Source organism: Phocoena phocoena, chromosome 2 (genome assembly GCF_963924675.1).
Source record: "Phocoena phocoena chromosome 2, mPhoPho1.1, whole genome shotgun sequence".
NCBI lineage: Eukaryota > Metazoa > Chordata > Mammalia > Artiodactyla > Phocoenidae > Phocoena > Phocoena phocoena.
In genome coordinates, this window is record NC_089220.1 from 160,205,948 (window position 1) to 160,229,805 (window position 23,858).

Here is a 23,858-nt window from a genome sequence, read left to right on the forward strand (position 1 = left end):
CAGGCCCTCTCCAGCCTTGGACCTCACCCATCCCTCTACCAAAATAATCTTTTCTCAGATGGTCACGGACGGGTTCACTCTTGGACATTTAACATCTTCACTCAAGTGTCAGCTTTCTTTCAGGGGGCTTGTCCAGCACCGCAAACTGTTCTCTCTCCCACGGGACACTTCCTGCCCCACTTCTTGGCATTCTTTTTCTCCTTTGCACTCACCACCCCCTAACATATGATCCATCCCACTTACCTGGTTTAATAAAGTGTCGACAGTGTCAGGGACCGTTAACCCCCTTTTCCCTGCTGCATGCTGTGCAGAGTGCCTGGTGCATCGTCAGTGCCCAGGGAATGTACCAGATGCCTGCTAGCCCGGACCCGCCAGCTCCGCGGTGCAGAACTGCCGGCAGTGCCTGCAACAAGGCCTGCTCAGAGCAGCGTCAGCGATGACCCAAGGAAGCCCGTGTGAACGTATTCCAGGCCTCACGGCCTTAGGGTTAGAACGCTGAGGTGGAAGTCTGTGCCCTTAACCCCGAGAGTGCATGGCAGGCCCTGGGAGCCTGGCAGAAATGCAGCATCGCAGGCCCCACCCCACATCTACTGACATCAGAATCTATGCTTATCAGCCCTGGGGAGCCCCGTGCATGTTACTGGTGGAGAGGCCGTCCCTCCTCCAGCTCCCAGAGTTTGCCCACGGCATCACTCTCCCTGCCCGCAGTGGAAACAGGCTTGGGAACCGTCCTGCCGGGCTGCCTTTCCTTCCCTTGGTCCCATCGCCACTTCCCGACCAGAGTTTCTTCAGCTTCCGTCAGACCACGGCCCTGAACCCTTGTCTCAGGATTGGCTTCTGATGAAACCCAGACTAAGATAATGTGTTTGTTGTGTGAACAGATAAAGAAAATCCATAAAATCGCTAGAGTAGGTGGTGACAGTGCACGTGAGGAATTTTACCTGGAGTGGTTTTGCATGTTATGAGCAGTGACCGAACCAGGGCAGGGCTGCTTGTTTCCGCCTTTGGGAGATGAAATCACCTCCCTAGTTGGCCTGTGGCTGAGGGGATGGTCCCCAGGGAGCAAGTCTTTTCATGCTCCTAGAGCACATCATGTTCTTTGGTTTGTTGTGGAAGTGACTGTTTTCTCTGCTCTTAGTAGTCATAAATGATTTAAGGATTTTCTGTTCCATCAGACTTGCAAAAAAGATGATACAGTTTCCAAGTTAAGTCGTCCTGTCGGGCAGGCCCCAACCTTCAGTCTGGGGGCAGTATGGTTGAGGGGTTATAGGTTCAAACAAGGAGTAAGTGTTAACATTGCCCTATGGATGTCTTCCTAAGCCTCAGATGTCAGGCTCTGGGCGATGGCGTAAGATCCTGTCCCTAAAAGAAGTCAGAACCTTGGTTTTACTCTTCACAATTCTCTGAACAGCTGCCTCAGAGAGAATTACCTGGTGGCTGACCTCCCCCTTCTGGGGGCCACTCCCACCAGGTTTAATTTACAGACTGCCCCACCCCTAGGTGGCGCTCTGGAGCTTTTCCCTCCCAGCCCCACGGGGCCTGGAATGGTCCTGACCAGTGTGAGGTGTGGCTTGACCAAGATGGGGACATCTCACCTCCTTCGTTTCTCCTTCCACAATGTCTGTAATGTTTATAACTTATCTTTCACCTGTATTGAAAACAGCATCTCTGTTTCTCACGATCTTTTGGTTTATGTTACAATTCCAGTCCTTAAACAAAGAAACTAAAGGAACAGCTTTACATTCTCTGTCCACACAAAGGAACAGAGACTTTGAACTGAACTGACACAAACTAACTGGAAAATATACCCGCTTTCTGTCCTAAGCTCTCTCCGTCTCAGCTCTTCCAGTTAATTTAGAGGGCTGTCCATCCGAGACCACTTCTTGGCCCTCCTTTCTGATTTTGGGGGTGATGGGCCGGTCGGTACAACTTTAAAGAGAAGAGCATCCTTTGGGTGGCGTGCAGTCACTGAGCCCTGGGGCCGGTGGACAGGCTGCCCAGAGCACTATTCTCAATACTTCTTTAAATCCTCAGAATCACCTTGTCAGGTAGGTGCTCTTTTTAGCCCCATTTTATGGGTGAAGAAACTAAACCCACAGGTTGGGAGAAGTGAACTAGTTACAGAGGCCACCCAGTGGGTGAGGATGGGGCCACTGGGTTCGAAGCCCTGTCCCGCTTTAGGGGCAGGTTTCCACCCCTCTGCTGGGCCACCCGGCCTCCTCAACCTTTTCCTGTGGGTTCTGCTGTGCCAACCCCATGTGGGAGCTGCGACGGCTGTGAAGGTTGTCATATGAAGTGGCCACTGCTGCTGCGTGCTCTGAAAATGTAGACCCCTGCTGCTAGGCGGGAAGCGTGGAACTTAGTACCTTTGGAACCTGGCTTTTGTTCCTAATTTGATTTCTGAAGCTTATTCTGTCTGTGGTCCTCTCTCTCTCCAAAATAATTCTTAAGGACTCAGGAATTTTACTGTTAATTAAGAATTACCAGTGGCCACATCCCCTTGTCCACAGCTGACCCTCAAACTGGAATGCTAGCGATGATGATTTTGAAAAGGCTTTCCTCCTGCTCTGCTCTCAGGATGGCCCCCTAGTCCTGTGAAGGCCCTGACCTCCTTCCTGTTTTCACACCTCATTTCCCTTCCCTTTCTACACACCTTCGCGATGGATCCATCACTGCTGTCTCGTTTATTTTTTTCTATTAAAATAATTGTGAGGCTGTTCGTCCTTTCCTGGGAGTATGCTCTCGGCGTCGACTTCCTCTTCTGAGCCTCTGGTGTTTCTTCTGCCCGCTCTGTCTCACCCACGCCCCATCCCTGCCGCTCACATCAGCACCTGCCTGGCCCTTGGATGTGCTCAGCCCTGGGGCCTCCCCTGGGAGGCTCTCCCGGCTCCATGCCTCCTGCCTCGGTTCCTCCACTACTGTGTCCATCTGGGATCTTCATCCCTGGCATTGCCAGATTCCCACTGCTGCTTGTAGGGAAATAATTTATCTAATTCCTGCTCCTATAACTGACTTTAGCCATCAGGAGAGCATCTCAAGTGTACTTTTGAATTCCTAGAATTTCAGGTTTCTTTTCTTTCCTTCTTAATTTTATCTCCTTTTAAAATATAATGCCAAAAACTTTTTTTTTCTTTTTTTTTTTTTTTGCGGTACGCGGGCCTCTCACTGTTGTGGCCTCTCCCGTTGCGGAGCACAGGCTCCAGACACGCAGGCTCAGCGGCCATGGCTCACGGGCCCAGCCGCTCCGCGACATGTGGAATCTTCCCGGACCGGGGCACAAACCCGTGTCCCCTGCATCGGCAGGAGGACCGTCAACCACTGTGCCACCAGGGAAGCCCCAAAAACAATTTTAATTGAGAAAAATGAGAGCATCTACTTTATCTCAGTGTAGGTTGATTCTGGAACCGTTTCAGACAGGTACTCTAAGAAGAGGGCGGTTTTCCTTTGGTGTGTCTCTAGGGCCTAGCTGCAGCCGCTTGGCAATGGCAAAGCACTGATAACCACTTGTGTAGAACACTCTCTACTGTGCACCCAAGCTGTCCTTAAGCACACCCGGGAAAGGCGATTCCCCTGAAATAAACTTGGTGTGATGTGTCTCCACATTCAGGTAAGTATAAATGAGCAGTAAACCTGCTGATGGGCCATCGTATTTGATAAGTAATTCTATTAAAGGTGAACTTTCACGGCTTCTTTGCAAACTGGCGGGTGAGAGTGGAGATCTGGGGCCAAAGAAGTCTTGTGAAGGTCAGCACGTTCCCTAGATGGTGCTTCGGGCAGGAAAGGCACTTACCTGGTGGGGGGTGTGGCGTGGGCCTCTGGTCCCGATGACTTCTTTTTTGTTGTTTATTGAAGGACAGTTGATTTACAGTGCTGTGCCGGTCTCTGCTGTACAGCGGAGTGACTTGGTTATACACAGATAGACATTCTTTTTTTTTATGCTCCTTCCCGCTGATCACTTCTTAAGGGAACTGCCTCTTCCTCCCACCGTATCCAGTGCCCTCTCTGTCACCCCGTCAGCCGTGCTGTCGGGTGACTCGGAAGCAAGTGCGGTAGGTTTGTGCAGCCACGCATCTCACACAAGAGTCACCTGGGCAGTGAAATGAATTCTGAGTGTTTCACTCCTCACCTGGAAAGAATTGTTTCCAACCATGAGGGGGTGGATTCTTTTCAAGTCTGTTTATGGAGCGTGTGGGATTCTTCGGTAACTGTGAGGTAAAAGCTTTAATCCACACATTCCACGAATACTTACTGGAGGCCTGCTCCAGGCAGGCTAGGCTCGATGCCAGGTGTGGGGGATTGTGTGACGGGTGTAAAGGGAGCCCGAGGGGACCCTGGGCCTCAGGAGGGGCCTGTAGGGGTTGAGGGGGGCTCAGAGAGCCGGTGGGCCCAGCCCGGGAGCCAGAGTCAGCCTCCCTCCAGAAGATGACCTCAAAACCGAGGTCCTACAGATGTTGTGACTTATGTATCTGAAGGCACTTTTGGAGGAGAGGAGGAGTTTTCATCAGAGGGATTCAGACTCCTTTGATGTGATCCTCAGCAAGAAACACATACGCGCCAACAACTCCAGTAAACATTTTGCCGTCTGATCCCTGCCCTTCCTCCTCGTGATGGGCTCTAATGCTGAGAGGCATCAGAGTATAGAGCTTGAGAGCCTGGACTCTGAAGTTAGATGGCTCGGGGCCAACTCCCAGCTGTACCCTCGGCAGCCTTGGGTTTAGGGCAACTTTGTGAACACCTTTGTGCTTTACTTTTCTCAGTTGTAAAGTGGGGATCATAATGGTAGCTGCTCCCCAGGGTTGCTTGGAAGCTCAAAGTGAGCTGATATGTACAAAGCACTTTAGAACCCCTCCTGGTGCAAAGAATGCGCTATGTAAATGCTAGCTGTTGTAGTCATTATTATTGTTCGGTAATTCCGTTTTCGAGAAAAATGTTGAGTCCCACCAGATCAGTTTTACATCTTTAATGGGTTGCAACACCCAATTTGAAAGATGCTGTTTAGGTGGTAGAAATCCTCTAGGTTTGCAAAGGTGTGGGGGGAGGAGCCTGGAGGCATTTGAGAAGCAGGGTGGCTCATCGTGAAGGACTCATGACTCAGTTAGGACCTTATCCTGAGGACACTGGGAAGCCTTTCGAGAGAATGACTTGATAAAATTTACATATTTTTAGAAAATTATTATTTTTAATTTTAAAAATTAAAAGGGCTGAACCAGAGAGAACACAGGTACTCTGTTAGGTCTCTGTTGTAAAAATCATGGCCAGAAATGGTGGTGGCGGAGGGGACAGAGATACAATATACATTTCTCAGGAGGAATGTAGGCGACTTGATTGTTTGGTTAGATATAAAAAACAAGAGAGAAAGAACAGTAAGAGGTAATTCCATGTTCTGGCCTGATCAGCTGGGTGGATTGTCACGTGCAGACAGGGAAACCCCGGAATAGGATCGTATTTGTATACTTGGAGGAGGGGGGTGACATGTTGAACCTGGTGTTTACTTATCTGCAGGTAAAAGTGGAGGCGACATAGGCAGAGGAGGGGGAGGCCTGGCGAAGTAGAGATTTGGGAGCTGAAGACAGAGAAGGTGACTCTGAGCCCGGGGCAGTATCAGTGGAGGGGCTGCCCGGGAATTGTGTGCAGGGGCAGAGGCCAGAGCTCTGAGGACCCTTCAGATGCCCGGGGCCTCAGCGTGGGGATCAGTTGGCAGGAGGAGATGCTGGTGATCCAGGAGAGGCCGCTGCAGAGAGAGGAGGAAAACCAGAAAAGTGTGCTTGTCAAAGCCAGGGCAGGAGTACGTTTCTTTTTTTTTAATTATTTTATTATTAAAGTATGGTTACTGTATGGTATTATATGTTACAGGATGTCAACATAGTGATTCACAATTTTCAAAGGTTCTCCTCCATTTATAGGTTTTACTCAATATAAACTATTGGCTATATTCCCCGTGTCGTACAGTATATCCTTGTATCCTATCTTACACCCAATAGTTTATACCTCTTACTCCCCTGTCCCTAATTGCCTCTCCCCGCTTGCCTCTCCCTACTGGTAACCAATAGTTTGTTCTCTACGTCTGTGAGTCTGCTTCTTTAAAGAATGAAATTTTGCCATTCGCAGCAACGTGGATGGACTTGGAGGGCGTTATTTTGCTAAGTGAAATAAATCAGACTGAGAAAGACAAATACTGTGTGATATCACTTAGATGTGGAATCTAAAAATACAACAGACTACGAGTGCATTTATTACTCGTTAGAAGGATGTGCTCCCACCAAGGAGTCACAAGTGCTCATGGCCTTGGCTGCATGGGAGCTGCTGACGTCAGGAGGTGTCCCTGGACCCGTGTTGAATGGTGACCGTTGTTTCGTGCTGTACTTTAGTGTCTCTTTGTGATGCCAGTACTGGCAATCTCCTGACGCTAATTCTTGTTCCAAGTTAAGGATATTATATATCAACTCCTGTTTCAGGAAGCAAAGCTCTTTTTTTCTTTTTCCCCAACACTCTCTACACAAGCACAGAGACCTGTGCCAGATTTCCCTGTTTTTGAGCAATAGGAATGATGTTTTAAGTGGCATGTTAATCCCAACTGCCGATTTTCACAAAGGTGTGTAGAAATTAGGATTCGAGGAATTAAATTTTTTTAAGTAAGTTATTACCGAAATATAACTTGGAAGAAAGATGAATAAAATGATGAAATGGTTTTGTTGACTGTGGGATCGCTCTTTCCTTCGAGGTGGGAGAATTTATCGTCTCCCATCTCTGTCCTGTTCCCTCCTGTTGGCAGTTGTTGGGTTGCTGTGCATGTGACCCGAGCGGGTGGACCCTGGTGACTCAGATCCACTTTTGTCTCCAAACAAGAAAAATCCTGAGGTCAGATAAATTGCTTGCTTCATCAAAGAACCAGCTTTAAAATTACCTTGTGTGAAAGATTTTTTTTTTTAAATATTGTGACATTTTAACCATTATGATACATACTCAGGAGTCCTCATTTTCAGACTGTGCTTTCCCAGGACGTATTTTCCCAAGATTCATGAGTGCTTCCGTTCCCGTGGCTTCAAAAAAAAGAATTTTTTTTTTTTAATAAACTGTGATTTGCAGATATCTTTGTTTTTCAAGGCAACACTGCTCATGTTTTATGTTCCATCCAAGGGGATATGAAGTTTTGGCTATGTTCAAGCTCTTAATGGGTTTCGATACTGTTCAATTGGTATATTGAGCATGGCCGTGATTTTAGTTTATTGCCCTTTCCTGAAGGGTTCCTGGCTGTGCTCTGCTTATATGCATCATCTTTAAAAACCTTTTTATTATTTTTATATGCATTTTTGCTATCATGAATCATTCTGTGTTTTCTGTACTTTATAGCCATTGCTGCATTCAAAAACATTGCAACTAGATTTCTTTCTGGAAATATATTTCCCAGGAAAGTGTAGAATTATATGTATTCCCTGCTGTGGCACAATTTTGACTTCTTTTATATTTTCAGTAATAAGGTATTGTAAACTAAGTAATTTTTTAAAAGCAGAAAATGTAACTAGTTAGCTATTGTTTGGTCATTGTTAGAAACCAGTACAAAGCTTTAGAAGGTTATTACTAAGATTTTAGATCTGTCTTCTCAACTTCAATGAACAAATAGAAAAAAACTTATATAACATTTTTCCTGTGGAACTCTTTTCTTGAAAGGTCCCATATTTAAATATAGTTTTATCCATATGGGTCTTATTATCTTTACTGTCAAAGTTTTACGCTTTTTCTCTTAGAGTAGACCCCCGTCTAGTCTGGCAAAACTCCTTTGAACATTATTTTTCTTGTGAGATGAGAGTTATATAATTCACTAAAGCAGGGTTTTCATACTGTTTCCAGATACTCTGGTCAGCAATAGAACAGGATATTTTCTTCTAGAAGTATCTTCCACTGTCCTGAATACATGCAGCTGAGCTGCAGCTGTCTAATTAGAGAGAAACACCATTAACGGCCGAATAATAAAAAGTGTGTGAAGGTGTCTCTGCTCCCCCACTGGAGAAATGCCCACATAGCATCAAAAACAATGAGGGGAAATGAAATCACTTCTGACTCAGGGAGTGTGGTTTGCTTCTTGTTTTCTACTGAGAAGGCTTTGTCAGCCCGAATGGCGGTATTGTCCTGAATGGAGGAGGCTCCTGTTGGCTGGTTTTTTGGTTCTCATTTAGTTCCGCTCTCTCCCTCTTGGAAGGCTGTTGGCCCCATCCTGCTGTCCCTTGGCCACCGCGGACTGACTGTGAGGGTGACATCTTGAAGAGAAAGTTAGTTGCTGGGAACTGTAGGACTGAACCAGTTGAAGTATTGATGTGAAGATGGGATCCTTTCCAAAGATGTTGCAAAGAATATAGTCTCCTTTCCTTTATTTGGGAATCTGAATACCTGAAAGGAAACACTCCTTGCCTTCTTATCTCCGTGCTTTTATCTGTGAGAAATGGTTTTGGTTGTAGCACAATAACTGTGGTTAAAGGAAGACATGGCTTATTTTTCTCTAATTTAAAAGAGGTCTGAAGATTGACCATCCAAGCCTTGTATGGTGGCGCCAGAGCATAAGCAATGTCACTATCTCCTTTGTACTCAGCCATCCTTAATATGTATTGCTTTATTTTTTTAATTGTGGTAAAGTACATATAACATTTACCATCTTATCCGTTTGAAAAAAAAACTTTTTACATTGAGGTATAGTTAATTTACAATGGTGTGGTAGTTTCAAGTGTACAGCAAAGTGATTCTGATATATATGTATATATTCTTTTTCAGATTTTTTCCGTTATAGGTTATTATAATATACTGAGCATAGTTCCCTGTGCTATACAGTAGGTCCTTGTTGATTACCTGTTTTATATATAGAAGTGGGTATATGTTCATCCCAACTTCCTAATATGTCTTACCCCTCCTCATCCCCTTTGGTAACCACAACTTTGTTTTCTGTGTCTGTGAGTCTGTTTCTGTTTTGTAAATGAGTTCATTTGTATCATTTTTTATTTTGTTTTTTTTTGTTTTTTTCTTTTTTTTTCTTAATTAATTAATTTATTTATTTTTGGCTGTGTTGGGTCTTCGTTGCTGCGTGCGGGCTTTCTCTAGTTGTGGCGAGCGGGGGCTACCTTCGTTGTGGTGCACGGGCTTCTCGTTGCAGTGGCTTCTCTTGTTGCAGAGCATGGGCTCTAGGCGCACAGGCTTCAGTAGTCATGGCACGCGGGCTCAGTAGTTGCGGCACAGAGACTCTAGAGCGCAGGCTCAGTAGTTGTGGCCCACGGGCTTAGTTGCTCCGTGGCATGTGAGATCTTCCTGGACCAGGGCTTGAACCCATGTCCCCTGCATTGGCAGGCGGATTCTTAACCACTGCTCCACCAGGGAAGCCCTGTATCATTTTTTTAGATTCCACATAAAAATGATCTCATATGATATTTGTCTTTGTCTGACTTACTTCACTTAGTGTGATGATCTGTAGGTCCATCCATGTTGCTGCAAATGGCAGTATTTCATTCTTTTTTATGGCTGAGTAATATTCCATTGCGTGTTTGTGTATACATGCACAAATGTGTGTGTGTGTATGTGTATACACACACACACATATATATATATATATATATATATATATATATATAATATACCACATCTTTATCCATTCTTCTGTCCTTGAACATTTACGTTGCTTCCATGTCTTGGCTCCATCTAAAGCATTTTCACATTGCTGTGTAACCATCACCACAATCCTTCCCCAGCACTCCTTTCATCTTGTAAGATGGAAACTCTATCCCCTTTAAACAGTAACTTCCTGTTCTCCATCCCTCACCCCTAGCAACCACCATTCTAACTTTCTGTCTTTCTGAGTTTGACTACTCAAGGTATTTCACATAAGTGGAATCACACAGTATTTATCTTTTTTCGACTGGCTTATTTCACGTAGCATAATGTCCTCAAGTTTTAAACATGTTGTAACGTGTGTCAGTATCTCCTTCCTTTTTAAGGCTGAGTCATATTCCATCGTATGTATCCACCACGCGCTCTTCATCCACTCATCCATCCACAGACACTTAGTTTGCGTCTGCCTTTTGGCTGTTGTGAAGGATGCTGCTACGAACACGAGTGTCTTAACGTGCATTTGTGTCCTCACTGTCATTCCTGGTGACAACTCTGAGCATCTTGTCAGAATCCTACGCAGGAAGAAGCAGGAAGGGGAAGAGGCAGCTGCTAGTGGAGGGAGCCCCCTTTGTAAGGGTCTTCCCAGAAGTGCCGCCATCCACCTCGATGACCCAGAGACGAGACTCACGATGATAATGAAATAGTTAATATTTATGGAGTGCTGGTATGTGCCAACACCGGGACTGTATCGTCCATTTAATTCTCAAAATAAATCCGTGAGGGTGGTCGCATTTCATCCAGGAGGTTTAGCGAGTTGTCCAAGGGTAGTGAGTCACATAGCTAGTAAGAGGCAAAGCTGGGATTTTAACCCAGGAATCTAGCACCAATGTTATGCTCTTAACTACCATCTTCTGTTCCTGTTTTCAGAGGAGCTGGGGAAAACAGTTTTATCTCAACTAGGCGTGTTTCCTCTCCCGACCAAATCGGGGCTCCGCTTCGATGGAGGGGGAGGAGAATGGATATGGGTAGGCAACTCGCAGAGTCTGCCCTGGAGCGCCTGCCCCTGGGAGCTGCCTCTTCATCTCACGGTTTCTGAAGCCTGGTGGCCTCTGGCCTCTGAAATTGCAGCTGCTCCATAGCACTGCCTTGCTGGCCACCGTCACGCTGCTGTGCCAGCCAAGCCCCACCACCGGCCAGATCATTTTGGCTTAACCCGAAAGACCGGGAGTAGACCACAAATCCTGGAATACCTGATTACATCTACCACTTGAAGTGGTCGTGATCTGCCCAACGTAGGGAGCCTAGAGGAGCTAGCTGGAAATACAGGAGGAGGGGCTGAATATATAGATATTTTTGTTAGAAAATTGTTTCTGTTATTTACTGAGTAATGATTTCTGCCAGCAGTGCATTACCTGTTTAAAAACATTGTATTTAATCTTTGCTAGTACTACTTTTTATAGTTAGTATTTTTATTATTATTTAATAGTGCCAATTGCCACACATCAGGTAACCCATGTCTTTTTTTTTTCTTTTAAAATTTTATTTATTTATTTATTTGGCTGCGCTGGGTCTTTATTGCCATGCGCAGGCTTCCTCTAGTTGCGGTGAGTGGGGACTACTCTTTGTTGCGGAGCATGGGCTCTAGACGCGCGGTCTTCAGTAGTTGTGACTTGCGGGTTCTAGAGCGCAGGCTCAGTAGGTTGTGGCGCACGGGCTTAGTTGCTCCGCGGCATGTGGGATCTTCCCGGACCAGGGCTCGAACCCATGTCCCCTGTGTTGGCAGGCAGCTTCATAACCACTGCGCCACCAGGGAAGTCCAACCCACGTCTTTCTGATTTTGGAGTAGAAGTTCTCAGTCAGTGTTCTAATGTTGATTGTACGAATTTGGTGCCTTTTTAACCCACTGATTTGTATGGATATATTCCCCCAATATTCCAGCTAGGTCTTGTCTTCTGGGACTTAGATGGTCATCAGCATTCAACCTTAACCCTCTCTGTAGAAAGACCTTTCCTTCTTTAGTGTGGAGGAAGTAGTCCTGAAATAAATGATTGGTTAAGACCAATCACCTTCTACTATCCTTTGAATCCTCTTCTTCTTTGTAAATAATAAGGCTGTCACATTGAACTTAGTTGTTTGTCTTAAACCCTAACCCAGTAGTTCTCAACCTCCAGGAATTTGCCCCACAGGGGACTTTGGCCGTGTCTGGTGACTTATATGGTTGTCACAAATGGGGAGGGGGTGTGCTGGCATGTGGTGGCTGGAGGCCAGAGATGCTACTTAACAACCTACGATGCACAAGGACCCCCTCACCTCACACACATAGGATTATCTGGCCTGAAATCTTGACAATGCCAAGCTCAACTGCCGTCCAAGATGCAATTGAGTTGTTGACCCTCAGATAAGTTTCCCTGGATGCTTTGGTGTTCTGTGTCCGGTTGTCTCTGGTCCATCTATCGGCAGTACGTCTCAGCCATCATTCTGTGTGGAGGACCCCTGCTTAAGAGTTAAAATTACATCGACCACTTTCGAGTGTTTTACAGTCTAGTTGATGTGACGCCATTTAAGAAGCTTACGTGGTGACCTTTCTTACAGTTTATTTTGAACGTGATTTCAGTGCAATAAAGATTTTGCTTTACTTTTAACATATAAATGAACATGAAGAACCTAAGGGGGCATTCGAAGGGGTTAAGGTCAGTCTAAGAGGGAGAAGGGTATTCTGTAGTGGAAAAAACTTGGGGTTTAGAGTTTGAAGCCTTTTCCCAGCCCAGCTCTACCATCTCTGGCATTTAACCCATCAGCCTCCGTTTCCTGATCTCCACTTGCTTCACATTTCGTTTGAAGAACGAAATGACTGTGTGTTGAAAAAGCTTTTTGAAATTATAAGGTGCTGCATATCTGTCAGCTCCTGTTGTTTAAGTTCTTTTCTCATGGGCTTTTCTCCCCTTAGATTAATTATTCCTGTGTTAGTTCCTAGATAAATATTCTGAGTGCCTTTGCTAAAAAAAAGATGTATAGTTTATTTCTCTCCAGAAATATGTGTGTATACATATATGTGTGTGTGTGTGTGTGTGTGTGTGTATTGCCCTCAGTGAAATGAGGTTTACTAATATACCATGATTATACTAGTTTAGACCAGACAGGTCGAACTCCAGCCCAGGAAAAGCAACATAATGATATCCTGTAACAGCTGCTGTAACTGGGGAGATGTGGGGATTTAAACCGACTGTGAGTAGTGTTGGCTCCGGTTCCAGGAGGGTTTGTTGGACAAACATGCGTGTTCTGACAGAGCCCCACTTACGCCTTGTGTTTGCCAGAGAGTCATGGAGCCTCAGACCACACAACAGGCAGAGCAGACGTGACAGTTCTTAGGAGGTGGAAGTAAGTTGGGATGAGAGGAATTCCAGGCCAGTGCACAGATCTACAAGTTCTCTATTGGAATGCTTGTTGAACTCTTTAGACAAATAAGGGAAAATGTGGTGGTTGGCCATCTGTCAGATTTCATGTCCCCTTCCCAGGAGGGGCGTGCTGATTGGAGGGGAGACCCTAAACCTGTCTCTTCCTCCTGAGCCCCTGTCAATTGATCCCTGAACCCATCCCAAGACTGTGGCTCGCAGTTACCAGCTGGGTTCTTACCCACGGGTGAGTCATAAACAATACTCAGTGCTGTGCGTCCTGGTGGAGTGAAGCCCCAGCACAGAAGAATAAAGAAAAGAGCCATTGCCAGATTTTGGTGTCAGACGGTCACCTTCTGTATGTGTTAGACTTGCCAGGACCCAGGTGCCTGTAAGAACAGCGATTTTAACCAAGTCTGTGACGTTAGGTGCTTTGTTCTTTAAGAGGGTGATGTGAGTCAGGTAGATGGTGGGTGTGGGTGCTGAGGCCTGAGGAGCCACAGCCCCGGGGCGGGGCGGGATCGCTCGTTTTTTCTTGGTCTAAGAATTAGGTGTGGCATCTAGCACTTGGTAATTTGCCTGCACAGCCCTGTTGGGCCTTAAAAGAAAGGGTCAGCTCCTTAATTTTAAATCTGAATATGCAAATCAACTGAAAGATAAAAAATGAAAAGCTCTGACTCCTAATTTACTCTGCAGAGAGTATTCTCAGAAATGTGAATCATCAGAAATAGTTTCCTATCATCCAGAAAAAAGTGCTGACTGACACCTTAACTTTACAGATAATGAGATCTTTGGGGAAGTTTTAATCTTTCATAGTTTCCCGGAGTTGTTTCCTTCCTCCCCTCCCCCAAACGCCAATGACCACGTTATCTATCTGTCTTTACCCCTTTCATTTGCTCTGTAAACATAAGGATAAGAATATATTGGAGGGTGTTTTAGCTGTACCTGTAATTAGGTATCTCGTATCAATAGTCAAAACATAGACTTTGAAGCACAATACATATTTAACTGAGGGTGAGTATTTCTGAGTCAAAAAAGATACCCTTAAGCTGTGCGCGTGTTTGCATTACTTTCTCAGCATTTATAACCTGGATGCCAGTTTGAGCATCAGATAGGCAGATGGTAACAGAAATTATTAGAATTATCTTTGTTACTAAATACTCCTGACTTTGTCCTAATAGAAAAAAAAAAAGGTATTTTGTAAAGTATCATTTTATCTTTTACTTTTTCTTCTTTCAAGTGCCCTTTTACATAGATGTGTTTTTTGACTTAGGTCTCATTAACATTTCTTATAGAAACTGCCTTTGGGGCAGTACCACGTATTAAATTGTTCTGATGCTTTAGGAAAAGGAAAACCATGGTAACCAGATATAGGGTGTGATTATTTGCCTCTAACGTGGCAAAGTGTTGGGTTTAACAAAAGAAGCTTAATACAAATGTTCCAATTGACCCTTCTAATCACTCAGGCTGCTTAGAGCTCAATCAATCTCTCATTATTATCAGAGTTATTCTAGCAAAGGCAGCAGTGATAGTATTTTTCATAATCACTCCTTGAGCCAAATGTAATTTGCAATTTGTAGTATTGTATTATGAAACAATAATGCATTAAAATGAACAGTGCAGGAATTAGGAGTATAGTGGTAAAGAAAGGATCCAGAGAAGTAGTTGTGGGACAGACTCTCTCAAAATCATTTAAAGTGGACATGGCTGATTTCAATGCCAAATTAAGCATTTAGAAAAATCAGACTTGTGTCTTGTTTTTACTTTATTTAATTGTGTGTGTGTATATATATACATTTTAATCTTATATGTAATAATATATATATTATTTATTATAAAGTCAATGTAGTAGCTGGGGGAAAACAAAAACAATTACTTAGCATATTATTTGCCTTTGCATATTTGGTGTTTTGGGTTAGCGTAGTTTCATTACCTGTGTGGGTATGTTTTGAAGAAAAATGAGGTATATCAAGCCTTATAAAAATCCTGTATGGAACAGTCATTACTGATTGACCCCTTTTTACAAAGAGGAATTTATTTACTACAGAAAGTATGTAGTGTGGTCCATGGACTAGCTGATGTCAGGGAAGCTTTAATATAATTAAGATATACTTTCACCCATCTTCTGTCATTTGACTTGAATGGCTCTAAGTAGAGATTATAAATATCATTTCAGAGTTATTTATGTGTTCATCTTGTGTTTTGAGGGATTACTGTGCTTGCTTGTTATTTTTTTTTTTCCTTAAGCCTTTATATCTGGATCCCGCGCTTTTTCGGGTGTGTGTGTGTGTGTGTGTTTGGTTTGGTTTTTAAGATCTTTGGAGTTTATGATGATTCTTATAAAGTCAAAATTGATAATGTGCCGGGTTCAGTTTCTTAATTGCTTTACTATTTCCTTGTCCGTATCCATCCTGGACTCCTGCAGTGTCGGGTTACTAGGCATATCTGTGCATCCTTGATTCGATAACACAGGCTACGACGCAGGGGAAGAATGCACTTCTAAGGGCATTTAATGGGGGTCCTGAGAAGGATATGTTGTCCATTAAGGGAACATCACGTGTCTGAAGGCTGTTCTAGCCTGGTTAAGGAGAAGCTGTATTTTCTTTATTAAAAAAAAAGTCACTTATTTTTTTCCTGGATGCCAAGCAACACAAATTTAGTTTATTAAATCTAATCAGACTAGCACTGATGAAAACCGTACACAATCAAATAATGATTCTCAAGTCTGCAGATTTCCTTTTAAAGAGAACCCCTTCTACAGTGTGCTGACTTCAAACTGCATCCCATTTGACAAAAGCACTATCACGTTGTCACGCACCCTCTCCGAGGCTGCGTCTCATCATGGTTGATTACCAAGATGTTTTTTGCCTAAATGGGAGCTTTCTGCTTTTCCTAATCAGCCCTCTTTTGCCTGATTGATCCAGCATTGCCACAAGCCACTGCTGAGCAAATCGGTACACAATCATGGTAGCAATTTCTTTAAATGTCACTGAAATATGGAAGATCCTGTATGGGAAGGACACATTAGAAAGGAGTCTTTTCCCCTCATTTATCAAATGGAGGCCGAGGCGCACACACACACACACACACACACACACACACACACACAAAAGGTAGGGCCAGAAACCACGAGCACATCATCGTACAAGAGAAATGCACGCAGGGACTTCTTGCTGTCTTACCCTCTGATTGGGTTTGGGCGGTTTGACACGCTTCTGCTGTCGCCCGGTGTGATTTGCATACGTTACGCAGACAGCGTTGACTTCTGGAGCATCGCTGCACTTAGAAATACTGGCAACGTCCTAAAAACGAGTACGTGGCAGTTTGTGTGATCCTTTCCAATGATTAGAATCAGTTCTTGACCTTGCGTCTGAACTCCTGCCCTTCACAGAAAAGTTCATGCAGGAACAGTGTCCCTTGGACCTCCTTGCTGGCCAGCAATACAAGATTTATCTCGTTGGTTACACCCAAGACGTTTTAACCAGATGCTCTCAGTATAAAAGCATAGAGTGACTGGCCGATTTGGAGGTGGCTGGGTGTGGTAATAAGAAGCGTCTTGGGCCGGAATTCCGGTTTTGCTGCTTGCTTGCTAGATGACCTGTTAAATCACTAAATCGCCCTGTGCTTCCTGAGGTTTCCCCTGAAGAACACATACCTCATATGCCAGTTATTGGAATCAATGAGATCAAGTATACATAAAGAAGAATTCAATAAATTCTAGTTAAGTGAGCAAAAGAGCCTACAACTGGTGCTCAGTTCTACGTCTCACTTAGGAGTGAACTTCACGGATCCGGGAATTTCATTTTCTCTAGGAGTGTCCAAGTTCAGACCCACCAAGGTCTCTTTTTTTTTTGTCTTTTTAATAAATTTATTTATTCATTTTTGGCTGCATTGGGTCTTTGTTGCCACAAACAGCGGCTACTCTTTGTTGTGGTGTGCAGGCTTCTCATTGTGGTGGGTTCTCTTGTTGTGGAGCACGGGCTCTAGGCGCGGGCTTCAATATTTGTGGCACGTGGGCTCAATAGTTGTGGCTCACGGGCTCTAGAGCGCAGGCTCAGTAGTTGTGGTGCACAGGCTTCATTGCTCTGCGGCATGTGGGATCTTCCCGGACCAGGGCTCGAACCCGTGTCCCCTGCACTGGCAGGCGGATTCTCAACCACTGCGCCACCCGGGAAGCCCCCACCAAGGTCTCTTAAACTCACTGAGGTGAACTGAGCTCTGTTCCTGACTCGCAAGGTGACTTTGCACAGCTCTGCGTGCAGACCTCTTGGGCCTCAATTTCCTTGTCTGTCAAATGAAGACATTAGACAAGATGACTCGTCTCTAGGCTTCCATCTTCAGACATTTGTGCATGTGGAGCTTCAGTGTACTTGGACAGGAGTGCACTAGAACAGTCTGCAGAGACACATGGCTACATTTTTATTTTCTTCAGCTAAAATTTAAGGCAGCTGCCTTTTAGGGCTTTAAGGCAAAAATCAGTTCCTAAGTTCATCACCGGGGTGATGAATTAAGGGGAGTCACCGCTGGCACCAGGAATGTAGGGTAAGATTATACGAGATTTAACTGATAAAGAGTTTGTAGAGAAACTTGGATCCAAAACCATTTAGGAAAAGTATCACTCAAAGGACTACAGAGAAATGAGGTTAAAAGCTGGTGATTTTGCTTTGGTTTGAGTGAACGTGTGTCCTGAGGCATACAGGTTGCTGATGGGGATGCAGGAATGGCACAGGACACGGTCTTCGGTTTTGCTCTACAGGTTCTTGAACTTGGCCCACTGGGCAGCTGGCATCTCTCAAGGATCTTTAGGGCCCTGGCACATTAGTATAGCAGGCAGTGGTCAAAGACAGGGTAGCACAATGGCTGTACCAACACATGTGTCCACCGGAAACTGGAAGGTTCCAGAAAGAGACAGCGAGTTCCTGGAGAAAGGGATGATTAAATCACGTGATGGTGCACATATGTAGAAATTAGGGGAAAACATAGGGCAGGGGATGGAGTTAGAAGACTGTGTTGACCATACCAGTGTGGGAGTTGTTGGGTGTGGGGGGAGGACGCAAGGCTTCTGGTAGCTGACACTGAATTTGGATTTGTGCCATTTTCACTTGTCTCCCCAGCCAAGCATTATCACTTAACCTATACGTTTCTTAGGGTAAATAGTAATACAAGTCTTATAGCAAAGCCCTCCTTAGACATGAAGACCTCTGTAATTAGCAGTGAGAAATACCAGACTTCTAGGTGACATTTCAGTGAGTTATTTTGGAAGAAAATCTTATTTTAAAAATTATTTCTCAAAACTTACAAGATAATTGGTTCTAGATAGTCTGTTCATCTATTTTTAAATATGGCAGCAGATTTTTTAGACTTTCTTTTTTCCTCTATTGTGTTTTCAAATATGATATTAGGAAAAGCCCTTTCATTGCAAAACCAATTTTATTTTTATTTTATTTATAGCAGGATGCTGTGTGTTATCATCCAGCCTAATCTTTCCTAAAGATCTCTAATTTTAGTAGCAGTAGAAAATATAGTAAAATAGTTCAGTGTTATTTATACCACAGAGAGAATGAGGTTAATTTGCTAAAAACCAAAATGATGGTTGAAAAGCACAAAACTCTTATCAGTTAATTTTTCATGATGGCTCTTTCTATATAAAACCAGCAGAATTTTGTTGCAATCCATTGTGACTCTTGGTTTGTTTTTTTCTTCCCGCATTCAAGTGCACATCTTGCCCATCACTCTTTGCAATAATAATAATATATATGGCTGATCTGGCAGACGGCAGTGATCTCATTTGTAGCACATCATGGTAGAACCCTTTTGGCAGATTACTTGGAGATTAGCTGAATGGAAACATTGCTGTATCCTTTATGAAGAAAGCCATATGTTTAAGCAAAGTTGCAATCAATTTCACTCTGATAAGACGGGCTCATCCACTGTATCCTTCTGTGAAAGGAGTCTTCAGTGGCTTGTTGGCACTTTTTTCATTGTCCCTTCTGTCTCCATGGGGCAGTATCTGTAGAGAAATTTTTCCCTCTCAATTTTTTCTCAAGCTCTCTATTTTTCTTTTTGTCTCTATTTAAAAAAAAAAAGAAAAAAGGCCATTCTACTGTATTAATACATCCTAAGATTTGACCAAGAAGTCCTTCTAGACGTGGCAGACATTTCTCTTCGAACATGTGTATGGGATGGTCAGAAGGCAGCTGATGAAACTGATTCTTTGCTGGGAATGGGTTTGCTTCCTGGACATACTGTTAGCACAATGTTTTTTCAGCTATGCTGTTCCTTGGAAAATGACCCATTTGAAATTCATCTGTGGCTTTTAAAAGATAATAAAATAAGTGTAATTGATGTCCTCCAAGTTTCTAAGCATCTTGCTATTCAATGATTGTCTTCATAGGTTGATTACTGATTTCAGCTGTGAAATTGACTTTGCGAGCACATGTGTAGCTGAAATTTTTCAATGACCTCCCCTGTCCCCCTTTCAGAAAGAATTAAGCAACTATAAATTAAGATGAACATTAGAATAGATTGGCAATTAGAGTGATGAGGATATAGCTAATTCCTTTTTCTTTTTATACTCTAGAATGGTTGATATCTTTTTTTCATTTACAGTCTTTATTTCATTCTGTCAGAAAGTTATAGCTGAGGGATCCATTTTTACCCCAGTTAACAAGTAATGTGCTGTGCTTTTATAGAATGCCTTAAAGAAATCACATAATTTATTAACTAAAGCAGGCATTAAGGGAAGTGTCCAAATGCTAACCTGTAAACATTTTATCTATGGTTTGTTCAGGTTTCCATACATTAATCTTGAAACTGTAGTTTGTAAAAGGAAAATATAACAGTTTGATAATAAATTTACAAATAATAAAATAGTATATTCTGGTGATGATGAAGCAGCCGAGGAAACTAATATTTTGGCATCGAATACAATGAGAAAAAAATTCACTTCCTAAATATGAGTTGGGATTCATAGGTTTTTTTTTTTTTTCTTTTTAATCATGTGTATTTGAGATAAAAAACTGAAAGTTGGTAGACTGAGATAGAAAACTGAAACTTTCTTCACAAAATAGGACGAAGACCATTTAAAAAAAGATTTTAACAATAGCTGATTAAATTCAGTGTTAGGTTTTGGGTTGAAAATATCGAAACTGCTTTAAAACAGGGGAAAGTCAACCACGTCAATTTTTCCCCACATTATTAACTCAAAGGGCAGATTCTTCTTGGAAGATTAAACTGTACCTTTTGGTAAAGATAGATGATATATCTTGTATCATGGTAGTGTTTCTCAAATATGGTACAGGGTTGAATGTATGTAATCTAGAATGTGAACCAGCAACACAAACAAAACATGTCAATATGGCAACATTGTATTGTTTGAAGGATATTTATGAACTGAAAAGCTAAATGGTTAAACGATTTACCTTTAGGAATCTGTATTATAAGTAAAATGTCACATACCGCGATTCACTTCATTGTACAGCAGAAACGAACACAACATTGTAAAGCAATTATACTCCAATAAAAAAAATAAATGTCATGTATTAAGATTTGAACTTGATGCTTTTCTTGAAGTTAGAATTTAATACATTTTATATTTCCAGGTGCCTCAATGTTGCAGAATTTTCATGATGGGATTCACATGGGCTTTAAATACCATCTACGTGCTGATGACACTCAAATGAATTTGTCTAGCCCTGTCCTCAGATGCTCAATAAATTTTTGTCAAATGTTGGCTTCTCCTGGGACGTATCAGTTGTTTATGTTTGCTCTTTCATTTATTAATTCATTCTATAAAGACAATCATTATGCTTAACTCTTAGGCATTATTGATATATTGACAAAAACAACGGAAAGAGAAAGTTTTTATTTTTAATGCTTTGTATTTATTAGTTTTAAAAGCATAGTACATAGTTTCTCCCCTGTGAGACATCATCATTTTCGGGGCTTAAGTTCCCAGGGAGTTTTTCTTTTCTTTTCTTTTCTTTTTTTTCTTCTTTTTTACCACTGAAATGATCTTCTAATTTCTAAATAACATTAAAAGTTAAGGGTAGATTTGCTTTATGGAAGTTAATTTTACAGGCAGTTTTCAATGCCATTTAATAATACACATAATTTTGAAGGAATAGTGGTGGTGAGACTTTAACTTTTTTCTATTTTAACATCTTGAGAATGCTTTCCCTTACTTATTTCCAACATAGTGTTACTTTGGTGAACCCATGAGATATTCCCATGTACACCTCCTGCATAGACCAGTATTTGACATCAGATTTATATCAGAAAAGAAAGACATATGCTCCCAACCACACCAGTAATTGAGATACTTTTTTCTCTTTTATATCAGCTTTGGACCAACTCTTTTACTCATCTCTTTCTCAATATGATTAATTGTCACCATAAGCCAGATTCCTACTTTGTGCTCAGAAAATGCTTGGTATACTTTATATATTTATGAATGCTTAGTTGAGTAACTGTCTATAAAAGATTTCTTTTTTGAAACATCTGGTGACCAAATCACTACAGATGAATATTATTTCAGGGGATGGAACACATGCCTTCCAGGCAACATGGTCTGGAGAAAAGTAGAAAAAAGTAACAGAGCAGGAAAAAGAATGGATACCAAGTCTGAGGTTTCTAAGGTATTTTGGATGCCCGAAGGGAATAATATTAGTGTTTTTTTGGAGAGCCTTGAATTCAGTGCCCATATGTGGAAATGTGTGTGCACTGTTTTTGAATTGCGTGTTTGTTTCTCATGTTTGTTTTTGATCAGATACAGATTTCCAAGTCAAAGATGCCACATTCGGCGATAGCTTTTCATCAGATTTAGGAACAGTATTTGTTGAGACTTCCTTAAAGCTTTCAGTTTAATAAGCCCGAAGTACGATCACAGTGTAAATTATCCTTTTTACTTTGAACCTTGCAAATGTGACCTTGTTTGTCAGTGTTTAGACTATGAGGAATGTTGCCAATAAAACTGTGAAAATAAAGAATAGTTGTTTATGGAGAGATCATTAAAAAGATGATTGTGGGGGCTTCCCTGGTGGCGCAGTGGTTGAGGGTCCTCCTGCCGATGCAGGGGACACGGGTTCGTGCCCCGGTCCGGGAGGATCCCACATGCCGTGGAGCGGCTGGGCCCGTGAGCGATGGCCGCTGAGCCTGCGCGTCCGGAGCCTGTGTTCCGCAACGGGAGAGGCCACGGCAGGGAGAGGCCACGGCAGTGAGAGGCCCGCGTACCGCCAAAAAAAAAAAGGATGATTGTGGATTATCCTCTGATGCAGAGTTTTATCCTCCACACCTGACGTACTCGGCACTCTGTTCTATACATTTATGGATTGTGTGTTTAGTAAGAATGAACTGCAAGAATTTTGTTGTTATTTTTGTGTTGCCTGAAGAAAAATGGGTATGGAGGCCATTTCCAAAAAGGGTTTTCTCTGGAAAGTTCTAATTAAAAAGGATGAAAGTAATCTGATTGAAAATATTAATACTGGGCAGGAGACATTGGGGCCTCATTTTGAGGACGCTCACACTTCATTGAGTGCATAGGTCTTTATCCCAAAAGAACGACAACGCATTTTGTATATATTGACAAGTTAGAATTTTTTGTTATCAACAGGTTTGGCAAACATCGAAAAGATGACAAGATTGAGAAAACGGGTAAAATAAAAATGCAGGACTCCCTTACATCAGAAGAGGAGAGAGTACGGATGAAGCAGGAGCAGGAAAGGTAGATTTCAGTTATTTGGTTGAACCTTATTAGAGGGAGGCTCTTTTGTTCCTTTCTACTCTTTCTTTCTTTTCTTTTTAATATAAAGAAATTGCATTTATTTTATTTTTGTTTTTTTCTGTGTCAATCCAGATACTGATGGTTGGATGAATACAACATAAAGAACGATTGAAAGAAAAAACCTTATATTTATTTGAGGCATTAAAATGAATTTTATTGGTTTTAGTTAAGATCTTTGTATAGGAGATGGTAGGGCATATGAGATGAATAAATCAACTAATTATCAATAAATCAATGAATGATCACTTAAAATCACAAAAAATATGTAAACTTCTGTCTAATTCATCTATGAGTATATAGTATATTATACTACTTTTAAAGAAATGCTCATCTGGAAATAAAACTCTGAGTTTTTATATCTCATTTAAAATATTTTGATTTCTAATAAGAATTGAGGAGGCTGTTGGTTTTTTACTATGTTGTTTTCCTATCAAATCTGACATCTATTTCTTTTTTCTCCTTCTATTTTGCTATCATATTTTGTGTGACATTTTTTACTTAAATTTTACTCCATCTCTTCCAGAAAGATTATTATCTATTGTTGAGTCATTTTATGTTGGGAACCCAAAGACCAGTGAAATAAATGAGAAGTTACTTGAAGCAGACACTTGAAAACCATTTTATGAGCAATTAGAATTTTTCTCATTATAACTCACGGGGGGATGAGAGAATCATCTCACCCTTGTATTATTAGAGTTTGCAGGCTTGGAGTGAGCTTCTCTGTAGCAGCTATTTCATTTCAAGCTGCCATAGCAAGAGCTACCATGCCTCTTTTACTTTTAATAATCTGGGGTATCAGGAGCATCAGAAGCCTTGATCAAGGCTATAAAGCTAAATATCATCCACAGCTTAGGATTGTAACCCAGCATCTCTAAGACCAAGTGTGGTATTCTTACCATAATTCTAGAGTAGTGATACCTTTGATCTCATTCTGTTGTTTTTTTTTTTAATTTTTATTTATTTATTTATTTTGGGCTGTGTTGGGTCTTCGTTGCTGTGTGCTGGCTCTCTATTACATAATTATTGACTATATTCCTCCCACAGTACATTTTATACCTGTGACTTATTTATTTTGTAACTGAAAGTTTGTACCTCTT

General features: G+C 42.2%; 1 protein-coding gene across 8 annotated transcripts in view; it reads left to right on the plus strand.

Moving 5' to 3' along the window:
* The window catches only part of PARD3 (par-3 family cell polarity regulator), a 630,692-nt gene that overhangs the window by 429,665 nt on the left and 177,169 nt on the right, over window positions 1-23,858 (plus strand). For 5 of the 8 annotated variants that reach the window (XM_065872407.1, XM_065872408.1, XM_065872410.1 and 2 more), the window contains one exon: window positions 22,591-22,701. The exons of the other annotated variants lie outside the window; for them this stretch is intronic. In XM_065872407.1, coding sequence (XP_065728479.1) covers window positions 22,591-22,701 — 111 coding nt within the window. The remainder of the gene's footprint in view (window positions 1-22,590; window positions 22,702-23,858) is intronic. 8 annotated transcript variants of the gene reach the window in all.